At 37.6% G+C, this 11,883-nt stretch overlaps 2 protein-coding genes and 2 long non-coding RNA genes across 4 annotated transcripts; 2 read left to right on the top strand and 2 right to left on the bottom strand.

The window, feature by feature from the left end:
* Positions 1-341: 341 nt before the first annotated feature.
* Positions 342-2,948, bottom strand: LOC5510024 (kelch-like protein 20). The gene has a single exon (XM_001630454.3). It carries the CDS (start codon positions 2,845-2,847, stop codon positions 1,099-1,101), a length of 1,749 nt encoding a protein of 582 aa, XP_001630504.2. The 5' UTR covers positions 2,848-2,948; the 3' UTR covers positions 342-1,098.
* Positions 2,949-3,276: 328 nt separating this feature from the next.
* On the top strand, positions 3,277-5,819 carry LOC5510025 (60S ribosomal protein L42-A). The gene is made up of 5 exons (XM_001630427.3): positions 3,277-3,402; positions 3,531-3,642; positions 3,731-3,798; positions 4,928-5,044; positions 5,753-5,819. The coding sequence occupies exons 1-5, from the start codon at positions 3,400-3,402 to the stop codon at positions 5,771-5,773; spliced, it is 321 nt and encodes a 106-aa protein (XP_001630477.1). The 5' UTR covers positions 3,277-3,399; the 3' UTR covers positions 5,774-5,819.
* On the bottom strand, positions 5,518-8,682 carry LOC125560776. Its single transcript, XR_007306859.1, has 2 exons — positions 8,298-8,682; positions 5,518-7,225 (listed from the first exon to the last, which is right to left on the bottom strand). It is a non-coding gene; the product is annotated as an uncharacterized LOC125560776 (long non-coding RNA).
* Positions 8,553-11,396, top strand: LOC125560775. The gene is made up of 2 exons (XR_007306858.1): positions 8,553-8,917; positions 10,836-11,396. It is a non-coding gene; the product is annotated as an uncharacterized LOC125560775 (long non-coding RNA).
* Positions 11,397-11,883: the final 487 nt, after the last annotated feature.

The following is an 11,883-nucleotide window of genomic DNA, read 5'->3' as shown; positions in this document are numbered from 1 at the left end:
TATAAGAACCTGTACAGCAAATTCTAGGTCCTTGTGCACAGATGCTTAACACGAAAGAAGGGTTTGGAGCAAATGGTCATTCAAACCCATCCTTTTTCTTTTTTGAACATGGAAGTCTCCAATCTCAAGCTAATAGCTAGGGTTAGGAGAGGGGGATAAATGAACCATTCTTTCTATCAACTCTCTCAACAGGTATTAACTCCCCGCTTGCAGGGTTCCCTAATTTCCTTTTATTTGAGTGGACATTCCAATTGTGGGATAGTTCTTCCACCTCTTTCAACCAAAACCTACCACTTTCCCTGTCTACGGGCCTGAATCTTGGACAAGAAAGCTCACATAACTAACATAAAATGCTTTATTTATTCTTTATGCTTCTTTTTGTTCACTAAAAACTTTGCACTTTTTACCATACACAACAAAGTGGAAATACTCACAGCTTACTAAAATAATATACTGTATATCACTACCAACACATATTATAATTACCACATTTTTAAAAACACACTGCAATACTACTGGTTTAAATAGACGGCATTATTATCATACTGCTAAAACATACATAAATAATTATTATATTAATTAAGTTTATTTTTTATAAACCTTGACAACAGTAAAGAAAAAAGTAAATAAATTAGGATATACAGTATCATCTGGTCCATCAACTGTGTGATTTCACCAGTTTATGGAAACCACTATCTGTAATAAATTACTAAAATTAAACATTTTTTTTAAAACAACTTATTGAGCTTCAAATAAGTTTCTTTCCTATAATAAGATCTTTATATGCATTTAATATTCTGTCCAATTACCAAATGGAGTTTCCCACAATAAACTATTATTCTATACTATACATTTATACTACTATAAGACACTAGGAATCAAAAGGAACAAAATGAGATACCTGATGATAACCAATTTTGTCAATCTCAAACAAGCTTTTCAAAGGGGTGCAAATGGTTCTAACTAGGGTGCCTAAAGAAATAATTAAATGCCTAAAGAAATAACTGTAATATAATAATGGTAGCTTATTTCTGTCCAGGATGCTGCCATCTTGATGCAGCAAGCAGTAAACGAGAAAACATTATCTCTGTTGGGTAATCAAAATTCTAGCTCCTCAACTACTTCCAGTAAATTCTTCGGGATCCGCAACCAGTTACAACAGAAATTGCTTCTACAAGGCATTTTAGGACACAATTCCCACCGCCGCTCTATCTTATTATACCACTCAATGCTGTTCTGTGTTTCTCCCTCATGTTCACCCCCAAATACAAGAACCTTATCCCAGATACATGTCACACCAGCAGAGTAGCGTGGGAACTGTAGGTATGAGAAACCACAGCTCCACTCATCCGTATCTATGTAATAGACTTCAACACTATTGAGTGCCTGTGTACTACCATACTCATTAAGTCCTCCCACAATAAATATTTCCCTTCCTTTGACTGTACCAGCTGCAAGGTACCGCTTGGTGCTCATACTTGATAGCAAAGACCAGCGCTCAACTTCTGGGTCATATTTCCAACAACTACTTGTGACCATGTTGTTCTGGTCAAGTCCACCAATGACGTAAATGTTACTGGTGTCAGCCACCACACATGCGCCATGAAGTTCTTCAGGGGCACCTGTGATGTATTCCCAAGTGTTTTTGGCTGGAGTGTAGCGATACATTGACTTGCTCCGCCCCAGACAATACAGGTGGCCATCCAGAGAAATAACAGAGACAAACTTCTCTGCATGTTTTAGTGGAGCTACGCTAAGCCAAGTGTTCGTGGTAGGATCATACCTTTCAACGGAGGTAGTAGGCACATCTTCTTCAATAGGTCCCTGGCTAGCTTGCACTTCCCATCCTCCGACGGAGTACAAAAAACCATCGCAATAGGCCGCGGCACTTCCATATTTGGCTATTGATAGTGGTGTTAGCTCATACCATGTGTTATTCATCTCAGGAATAAAGCATATTGTGGATGCGGTTGGCAGGTTGTCATCATCAAAACCACCACTGATGACGACAGCATCTACACATGAGTCCAGACATTTCCTGGGCTTTTGTATTGGTGGCAAAGACTGGACATTACTCATGCTTTGCAAGACAAACTGCATGCAAGCAACATTACTAGTAACCAACTCGTCTTGTAAAATAGTCACATTTAGGAATTTCCGGGATAAAAGGGACAATCGAACATGATGAAATAGTTTTTTAAAGTACTTCTTTCGTATGGCTGGAGCTTTCCTGACCCATTTTGTAACCGCTTCATAAATTCTCTCCTCTTTCGGGACAACAGTGTTTTCACTAGCAATAAATTCCTCTATTTTTTCAAACTCTAGACCTAGAAATTCTTCACCGTTGATTATCTCTCCGAAATGCTGTCCGATGAACACTCTCGCAGCTAAGCTCAAGCTTTTACAGTCGTGTTTCTCAGCAAATTCTCGAACCTGGATACAATTATCGACATTCAAACTCGATCGAATGAAATTACTGGCTTTCTCCTTCAACCCCTCAATAAGAAAATAGCTCGCTGAAACGACGAGATCTTCTGCGTTCTCTGGATTCAACGAGGTTTTCCCGGTGTATAAATACTCTAAGACATTTTCCATAACAGAGGCTTTAACCTGCTTTAGCACGATCTTGTTTTCTTGTTTTTCTTTCATCTCCGTGGTGAAGAGTCCGTGGAAAAATGGGCTTCCAGCCGCTAGAACCAAACGATGCGCCGAAAACGTTAGCCCTTCAACCATCAAGTCCACGTCACATAGACTATGCGCGACCCTATAGCCGTTCATTCTTTGTAACATTTCCCCACAGTAGATGTCAGAATTCATTGTCGCCTTTTGTTCTTCCTTTGGTTTCATGGTTTGTGGTGGATTTAGTTTAGAAATAGAATTTCACGGGACAATGGAAACGGCGACATAACCAAAACTTTCAAACGATCGAATGGTCATGACCGCGGAGGACTGGTTCCGGAACACATAATCTGTTTTTAGTCACGCCACAATTTTTTAGTCTGTCACGCAAAGTTGCGTGGGAAATATCTAGTGTCTTACACAAAATCAATTTTGGACTGTGGTGCGATGTAATTTAGGAGTCTTATATTCTTTTGACTTTACTGTTTGATTTTATAAATTAAATTAAAAATCTAATGAAATCATTAAAATAAAAGAAAAGCTAGAGACAAGGCTGCTTTACAACAGAATAGAGAGGCTCTGGTGCTTATTCAAGAACTCTTTAGGATACCGTTTTTTCTTTTCTTTTTTTAATTCACCATTTTATATTTGTTACATATTTAAAATGGCAATCAACGGAAGCCCTGTGGTAGGTGACCTCGCTTCCATTCTGGTCGAGCATTGGAGGGACCTGGCGCCGACAATTCGTTCTCTTCCCTTCGCTTCTCCTTCAAGAACAAAATGGTGGGTTTAGATTGTTACGAGAAACCTTCAAAATCTTGGTCCATCGCTCGTTATTACACCTAAATTCTAATCTCTATTAATAAATTGATTTCCTGACTATTCATTTAGCATTTTTTCTTGTGTAATAGGTGAACGTTCCGAAGCAGAGAAAGACTTTTTGCAAGGGCAAAAAGTGCAGGAGACATACTCTGCACAAAGTAACCCAGTACAAGACGGGTAAAGCTAGTCTTTTCGCCCAAGGTAAAGTTCTGTTAGATAATCACCGCTAAGATGTATGATTGTATATTTTTGCTGATCTCTATATGCAATATTTGCTGTATTACCACAGGAAAAAGGCGTTACGACAGAAAGCAGTCTGGATTCGGTGGTCAAACGAAACCTGTCTTCCACAAAAAGGTAAAAGATATAAACTTGTTAAAATGATAATATTTCTCCGCCTTTTCAATTTTTCGATACTCCAGTAGTATTTATGTGATTCCGTTAGGTGTATAATTAATTGTTACAAAGAAGAAAAAGACATTTGATGTAGCCATTTGAAATATTTTCTTGTTTTCAATTCGCACGTGAGTTGTCCCTTAGCTAAATGTTGGTGTTTTGATGCGTTTCTTTTCCAATTATTCGATTATGATGGCACATTTTGGTTGTCATAATGCTATAAATTGCATTATAATAGTAGAGGGGAAAAGTGTGCTATTTCATTATTACTTCTCGAAATACTTCAATGTCTGGTGCAACATCTTCATCCTGTCTAATGCTTAAATGTAAACATTTTGATTGCATGTCACCATAAGTAACCTTCTAAGAAAGTGTTTTCACTCGTATTTTGCAACAAGCTAGCAATCAAGATCATATGTGAGTTTAGTTAGTTGGTCTTGCCTTTGCTCTAAGGGTTTTTCTCCGGGTTTGTCGGTTTTCATCCCTTCACAAAACCAACAATTTCGATCTTAGCTGTGATCTGGGTCATACATGAGTTGTATGGCGGCTGCCTAAGGCGCATTCCCATGCCTTCAACTGGACTACGTGTGAATCTGCGCTCTAGTAATTCAGCTTCCCAGCTGCAATGAGAGTGATTAGCTACTCCAAATTATTTATTTTATTTTTTATCACTCTGTAATGTATACAGAATTGAAAACTGGGAGAACGTAGCTGGTACTGTTGTCAAAGCGATGTTCCCTAGTGCCTGTTCCTCTCACCACTGGGTTCTAGGGTTAGATTCCAGTTTTGTGAGTTTTTTGGTTCTCACCCTTGCTCCGAGGGTTTTCCCTGGGTTAGTATTTTCGCTCTAGGCTGTGTTCATTGGCCAGACATGAGTCATATGGTGGCTGCCTGATGTATTTCCAGATGTATTTATTTATTTGTTATACTTTAGGGGTACCTAAGAACACTTTATTTTCGCATCATTTTAATTTTGCTGAAATAGCGAAATCGTGAAATTGCGAAAAAGGTAGCAAAGTTGTTAAATTTTTATGTCGCAAAAATTAAGTGTAATAAGGTAATCACTTCTCAATGATTCATTGTGTTGTAGGCCAAGACCACAAAGAAAATAGTGCTTCGTATGGAATGCACACAGTGCAAGTACAGGAAACAGATGCCCCTCAAGAGATGCAAGCACTTTGAACTTGGAGGAGACAAGAAACGCAAGGTTTGTTGTCAACTTGAATTATCAAAATAGCAAATAAGATTATTAGTGTAATTATTGTTGTACATTATTCTGAATAATATATATTAATTTATTATTGATTATTGGTATTTAGAAAATATTATTGTTCATTTTTCTTATCAGAAACTAAGCAGGCTGTTTAAAAACTTTCCTGTCTTAAATATTTTTGGCTTGGTTATGGGTTACATAGGTTTTAGAGTTCAAAATGAACTTAAAAATATTTGTCATAATGGTTTGAATTTGTTTGGCGATTTGACAATGACTTCCCTCTGACACTTGCCTGCTTTCCTGTTTTCTGATTGAAGCTCAAACTCGTAGAGTTTTAGTTCGTCTTTCTGGTACAAAGTTACACTCATTTTGCCCACCTCACTTCACAGCATATCAATAATTTTTTTTATGTTTAGACGATCATGAGTTAAATTAAAAACCCCTTCTAATAATTGTGCTAAAAAAAGTTTGCTGCCTGTTAGGTGCTTGACACCAACATTTTTATTGACAAGAAGTACAATATTTGTAGTTTGGCATTAGGGACTTAATCTAGGACAGCCACTTAGTGGTGTGATTGGTGGTAACCCGTTTGTATAAATTGTTGCATTTTTGTATACATTGTAGCCTTTTTGTATAAGTTGTTGCATCTCTGTATGAATTGTTCTATTTAACCTCTAACCTGCTCATATGTTTTCCTTTTAGGGCCAAATGATCCAGTTCTAGGAAGCAAATGTCATCATTTGTACAATAATAAATTGCTTCATCACAACGTCAACTGTTGTTATTCTATACCATAGTCTATACTATCATTGGCTCTTTTCAAGATATGAGTCTTTGGCATGTTGGAGTTTAGTTCACAAGTTTGTAAATAAACTCCAATTTACCAAAGCTCATCATCTGGAAAAGTGGTCAACGCATACAATTTGTTGCAGTCATCTGCTGGTTTGAAAGCTACAACCAATTTCTAGACTTAGCTAATTATCCCATGATATGTTTCAAAACACAGCATTTTTTGTAGCCACTGATACCCAGGGTATATGCCAGTGGTACTGTAGATCAAGTTTATAAGCAAGGTATTTTAAGAATTTCAAGGGGAGCCTGAGTGGAAGAAATGCACTCTGTAGGGCCTTGGGGACCAGCACTATGTCTAGTTTGATCCTTGGTTCAGATTTGAGCGGAGTTGCTTCTTGCATTTGTGTGGCTATAAAAAGCGCCTCTCCTTAGACATGGAAATTCGAGAATTTGTGGTAATGTAAGAATTGAAGGACTTTTTTCTTAAACAGCCTCTGTAAGCCGCCATTTTGTCATCCTAGCAAAGTACAATAAAAAAGCATCCATTTCCATCGGCTGATTTGGGGAAGCTAAATTGAAATTGTCAAATAAAGTCTTAAATTCAAGTTTTAGCACATTATATCCGAGATCAAATAACAACAACGGTGGCTGACAAGTGCTGTTTAAGGAACAGAATAGATGACGTAATAGGGCTACAAGGTATGTGTCCGAGTGTACCTAAGAGGGGACGGGATGGGTAAAGGCTGACACACATCTCAGTTCTTTGTGCTGATGCAAGGTGAGTTCAACACTCTGTTGCCATGGACATTTGTATTCTACTGACTGCTTTTGATTTTCTCTGTTTTTTATCACCCTCCCCCCATTCATTGTAAGCAATGGAAAGCAGTGCATGGATATTTGGTATTTTTCAATATAAGAACTTTCATTTTTCAGGCTAAATGTGTTCTTATATAAATGGTATTTTATTTCATAAAACCAGGCCTGGGTGCTCTTAATCCACTTGTTTTGTACGCGGGTTTTTACTGTATCCGGTTTGTTTAATTTTTAATTGTTTTTCAATCAAGGTGCTATGTATGCTATTAAAAAATCTACATCGTTCTATGTATTATGTCGATTACGTTGAATGCTCTCTAAGGCTCGCATCGTTGCTTGTGCTATATCTACATCCTTCCATATATTATGTCGATGACGTCGAATGCTCTCTAAGGCTCGCATCGTTGCTTGTGCTATATCTACATCCTTTAATATATTATGTCGATGACGTCGAATGCTCTCTAAGGCTCGCATCGTTGCTTGTGCTATATCTACATCCTTTAATATATTATGTCGATGACGTCGAATGCTCTCTAAGGCTTGCATCTTTGCTTTGTCATTTTTAAGTTTCTGTAAGAAAAAGAATGTCTTAAACCACACCGCGCCGGGGAATCCCCTGATTATCATAAGCGACTATGGTAAAGATTGTAAGATAATTAAAACCCTGCTCCAAGTTAACGTACTACTTGCACTAATTGATTATTATTTAGCACTGCAAAAAAACCTATTTGACCTATCGGACCCATCGGTCTGCATGCGTCAAATCTAGGGGCCTGCGCAAGATACTTTCAGGACGTGAGGTCTACTCAACCTTCCCATAATGCATCGCTAGCACCAGAGATAATACTGGTCAGATTCAAGGTCTACTCAACCTTCCCATAATGCATCACTAGCACCAGAGATAATATTGATCAGATTCAAGCAATTCACATCTAGAGTGTATTTTTAGAAAAAGAAAGGGTAGTTGTCAAGACCATGTTTGTTGCAATCTCATATCAATCAGGCGCGGTAAGGGTTATTTTCCTGATCCGTGAACGGCCTTTTTTGTTTACCATGAATCGCGAAAAGGACAAATTGAAAACGGTGATCCGTGAATGCTACCTTCGCCGTGATTCGTGAATGGCGAGATTTGATCAGCGTGAATCGGGATCTATGCTCTTTAAAAATCGTGAATCGTGGTTTCCGAGTAAAGATTGATCTTTGTCGTCAGTTTATCGTGAAACGTGGTTTCCGATTTGTGAAACTCGTAAAGCGTGCAGCATTTATTGTGTAGTTCAAGGATGCATAACCGTGACGGTTTTGGCCATATTGAAATTGGAAATAAAATCGTAAAACTTTCAAAAATATTCTGACCTGACAGTGGAGTCTGTGTTGTTGTTGTTTCTTAAATACAGTACATACTTCCCACCTTGAATTTATTTGTTGCTGATTTTACCGTAAGAACCAGATAGAATTGAAACAAAAAAAACGTTCTTGAAAAATCCCAAGACTAAGTAGAACAAAAAAAATATCCAATTAACTGTTTTAAAAGGTTCATTTCATTTTTTAAAATTAAAATTCCGGTCAACAAAAATACCAAATAGCATCAAATAAAAAAGCCTGTCAAAACTTAATAAAAAGTATATTTTAGATATACTGATACCTTGTGATGTTTAGGTTCCCTCGTATATGCGCCTTAGTCTCTTTTCACTCGCCCTCACACCAACCTCTCGTCGTGTTCTATTGGTATTCTTTCCTGAGTATTCGCTGTTTCTTGGATAGGGAATTTCTCCTTTTCTTTGAACCATCGATGGTGCCCGTACCACAAAAATGCCAAAACTGCGCCAAACAGAAAAACTCTTTTGAGTCCCATCAAAGATAAAAAGTCTGAAGAATTTGTATCAAGCCCTGCGTTACTAATACATAAAAACGCACTGGTTCAGCTGATGTGTTGTATCACATTCTGCCTGAAAAGGTAAAAGTGGTAAAAGTGTCTATAACCAATCAGATAGGACTACATGTGTCCAATCATAGACCTTGTTAGAATGCCACACGTGTGACACTGAGATCGAGTGGCAGAACAGTCTTCCCTCTTCTTCCCTGGGATCGAGTTTGGTATGGCAGAACGGTCGTTTGTTGATAATATAACTGATTTCTGAGGAATTGATAAAGCAGAAAAACACTCAAAAAGCAGAGAAACACCCAAGAGAAAAGGATTTAGCAAAAGCCATGTTATCTTCCCTTACTGGAGTCCGTCCTAAGACGGGGACAAGCCATTAAGAGGTGAGTCACGCTCCCTCACTTCTCGAAAAACCGAGTCTTTACTTTCGTACCGTCCTTCGCTAGGGGAGATATCCACAATTAAGCAGGTCAAGTAGTTCACAGGAAATATATTTAAAGGCTACTACTGATAAACAAGTGAACGCAATGCGAGTAAAACATCCAATTGATAATCAATCAGTTCCACTATCTAAGTTGGGCTAAGTTGTACAGTAAGATTGCAGCTATAAGCTTACAATTATCACACAGTCCCTTAAGTAACCTGATTTGATCTTTCTCTGCCTCATAAAAATCAATACGGTGAATTGGCATATCCTCAGATTTGCCTTTTCTAAGGGTCTGTTTACATTACGAATATCAACCCTGGCTGAAGCTTTAGTATGGCCAGGCGACTGAAAATGTTTTTCATATTAGTAGCTAGCTTCAGCCTGTACTAAATTCGTTTTTGAACAGTTAAAACTATTCACAGCACCTCGGCATGTTTTTAGCAGTTCTTAAAATTTGGTGAAACGCTGGTCGTTCATATAAAAAAAGGTCCTTATAAAAAAAGAGTGTTCTTTATTTATGTGATTACATGGAGATATTCCATCCACTACTGGAGCGTGGGGTGAAAATCCTAGCACGGGTGAGCAGCCCAGGCTGGAAATCTCGCTCATATAATAGAAAAAGCAATTTTACAAGCATTTTAGGAATACCTGGTTGGACCCCCGACTGTGCTGAAAACTCAGCCTGGGTTGAAATTTTTAATGAGATAAAAAGAAATCAACAGTCGTTAGAATGCTTCTCTATCAGGCGTGTCATCACCATTGACCACCAAAAAGTTGGTATTTGATTTTGAACAGTTGTCATGTTAGACTTTTTCCATAGCTATCTATGACTGCCAAATGCTGCAAATGCTGTTTGTGTGCCTGCCAATCCTTTGCACCTTATCAAATCCTTGCTTAAACAATCCATTAAATTTCATATTTATACTAATAACTATTAGAAAATGATCACTGACACCTCGACCAATCAGCACCCTCTATTTGAACCCCCTAAATCTCATAGTAATTAAAGTTTCAAGGGGCAATAGAGAATTAGAGAATGAGTGGGGAGAATTAGTCAATAGAGAATTAGTGGGGAGTGTAGTTAGAAATAAGTGCTTACTACTTAGTGATTAATATTCCCTAAGTTGCAACTTTGTTTTCATTGTTTTCCTGGATTATTGTTGAAACGCCAAATTAGCTATAGAGAACTTGCTATAGAGCGTATTTATGTTTTTATTGCTGGCTTAGCAATCTATCTACTACTATGTTAACAGGGGGATTTGTTACTTTGAAGACATTATGCACTTGTATTTTATATTTCACTTATTTTTTTATTTATGTAAATAAATTATAATTTTATAATCCTGATGTAAAAAAGTTGTAATTTTTAAGCAAATTACAAGCAAAACTGTTGTCAGCAACAGACTGCCACCATCCCCAGACTGAAAAGACACCTCAGTGCATTGTTGGAAACTTCAAGGCATACTGCTTGATCAGCAGTAGCTGAACTTGACTGATAGTGTGGGACTTTAAATAGGGGGAAGGTTTCTGTTTTTGGTCTGTTTTTTCCAAAAATTTGCGCAAAAGTACATTAATGGGGTAATTCATAATTTGTTATTTCTATGTAATCTGAGTAACAATGGCACTTAATCACCTTTAACAGTAAATAAATTAGCCTCAGCTTCAGAAACTGGGTCTTCATTTAGTGTAAAAGTTTTTTAACATGTTTTTTTTTTAACTTTGTCTTTGGCTACTTCTTATACGTTCATCTGACATTGCTACTCCTCATTTGCCCAGATAGTGTTTTTAAGATGAATTTCTAACATCTTCAACATGTTCTCTTGACTCAATTGTAATATGTAATACAAGGTTACAATGATTTTTCTTTGTCACAGGGGCTTCACCACCTTGATTATCTCATCCTGACCAAGTCATTGCACTGCAGTTGTCCACACATCACAGTTGGTTATTGCCCTTGACAAATACTGCAGAGGAATTCCATTTTTATTTATTTCAGGCAGTGTCAAATTTTGTTATTCAATGTCAAAGGTGCCAAGGTTAACAAAATTGAACCAGAGATTTTGTCATCTTTAGCTCATCTTTAGCTTTAGGCGGCACCAAGCAAATAGTCCAGTTTTGAATTCAACTGTGCCATTGGAATTAAGGACACATATAAAGACAGTGTGAGCCTAAGTTTCAGATTATTGGTTCACAAATAACATCGAGATCATGAAGAATTCACATGTTTTACATTGTTTTATTTCAAGCTCTAGGAGATTTTCACTTGTATGTTACACTTGACTTATACTACCTTTGTCCATCTATTCAGCAGGCATGATGGATTTCCAAATTTGATTACTGAAGCAACCTTTGTCACATCATAGCTTATAATGTTCTGCTGTAGTTATGTAACTATTTATTTGCATAATCTTCCAATAAATCACATGTTTCCTTGATGACTCCATTGTCTCTGAATGGCAATGAAACATATTCCTAAAGCAGCTGTTCACTAACCAAATCAACATTCCCCTACTGTAAAATGCTGCCCTTTAATCCCCCCTCTATAATATGCCCCCCCTCTCAATGATCTGCCCTTCCTTTCTGCCAACCCTCTTTAATAAGCCATCTTTAAAAAAAAACATAGCTCTCTAATAAGCTGCCCCTCTGATAAGCAATCCCTTTCTAGCAAGCCACGACTCTATTTACCCACCACTTGGCAAAATTTCTAGTATTACATTATTTACATACCAGTGTGCACCTTCTGTTAGGCTGCATAGAGTGCATTATTTAATAAGCCACCCTCTCTATTAAGCCAACCTTATGAAACAAGCCAGTCCTCTCCAATAAGTCACCCCTCTAATAAGCCATCACTATCTAACAAGTCACCCCTTTAATAAGCCAGCCCTCTCTGATAAATCACCCATCTCCAATAAACCAGCCCTC

This window comes from Nematostella vectensis, chromosome 15 (genome assembly GCF_932526225.1).
Source record: "Nematostella vectensis chromosome 15, jaNemVect1.1, whole genome shotgun sequence".
NCBI lineage: Eukaryota > Metazoa > Cnidaria > Anthozoa > Actiniaria > Edwardsiidae > Nematostella > Nematostella vectensis.
The sequence above is the reverse complement of the archived record's forward strand: the minus strand, read 5'-3'. Positions and strand labels throughout refer to the sequence as shown.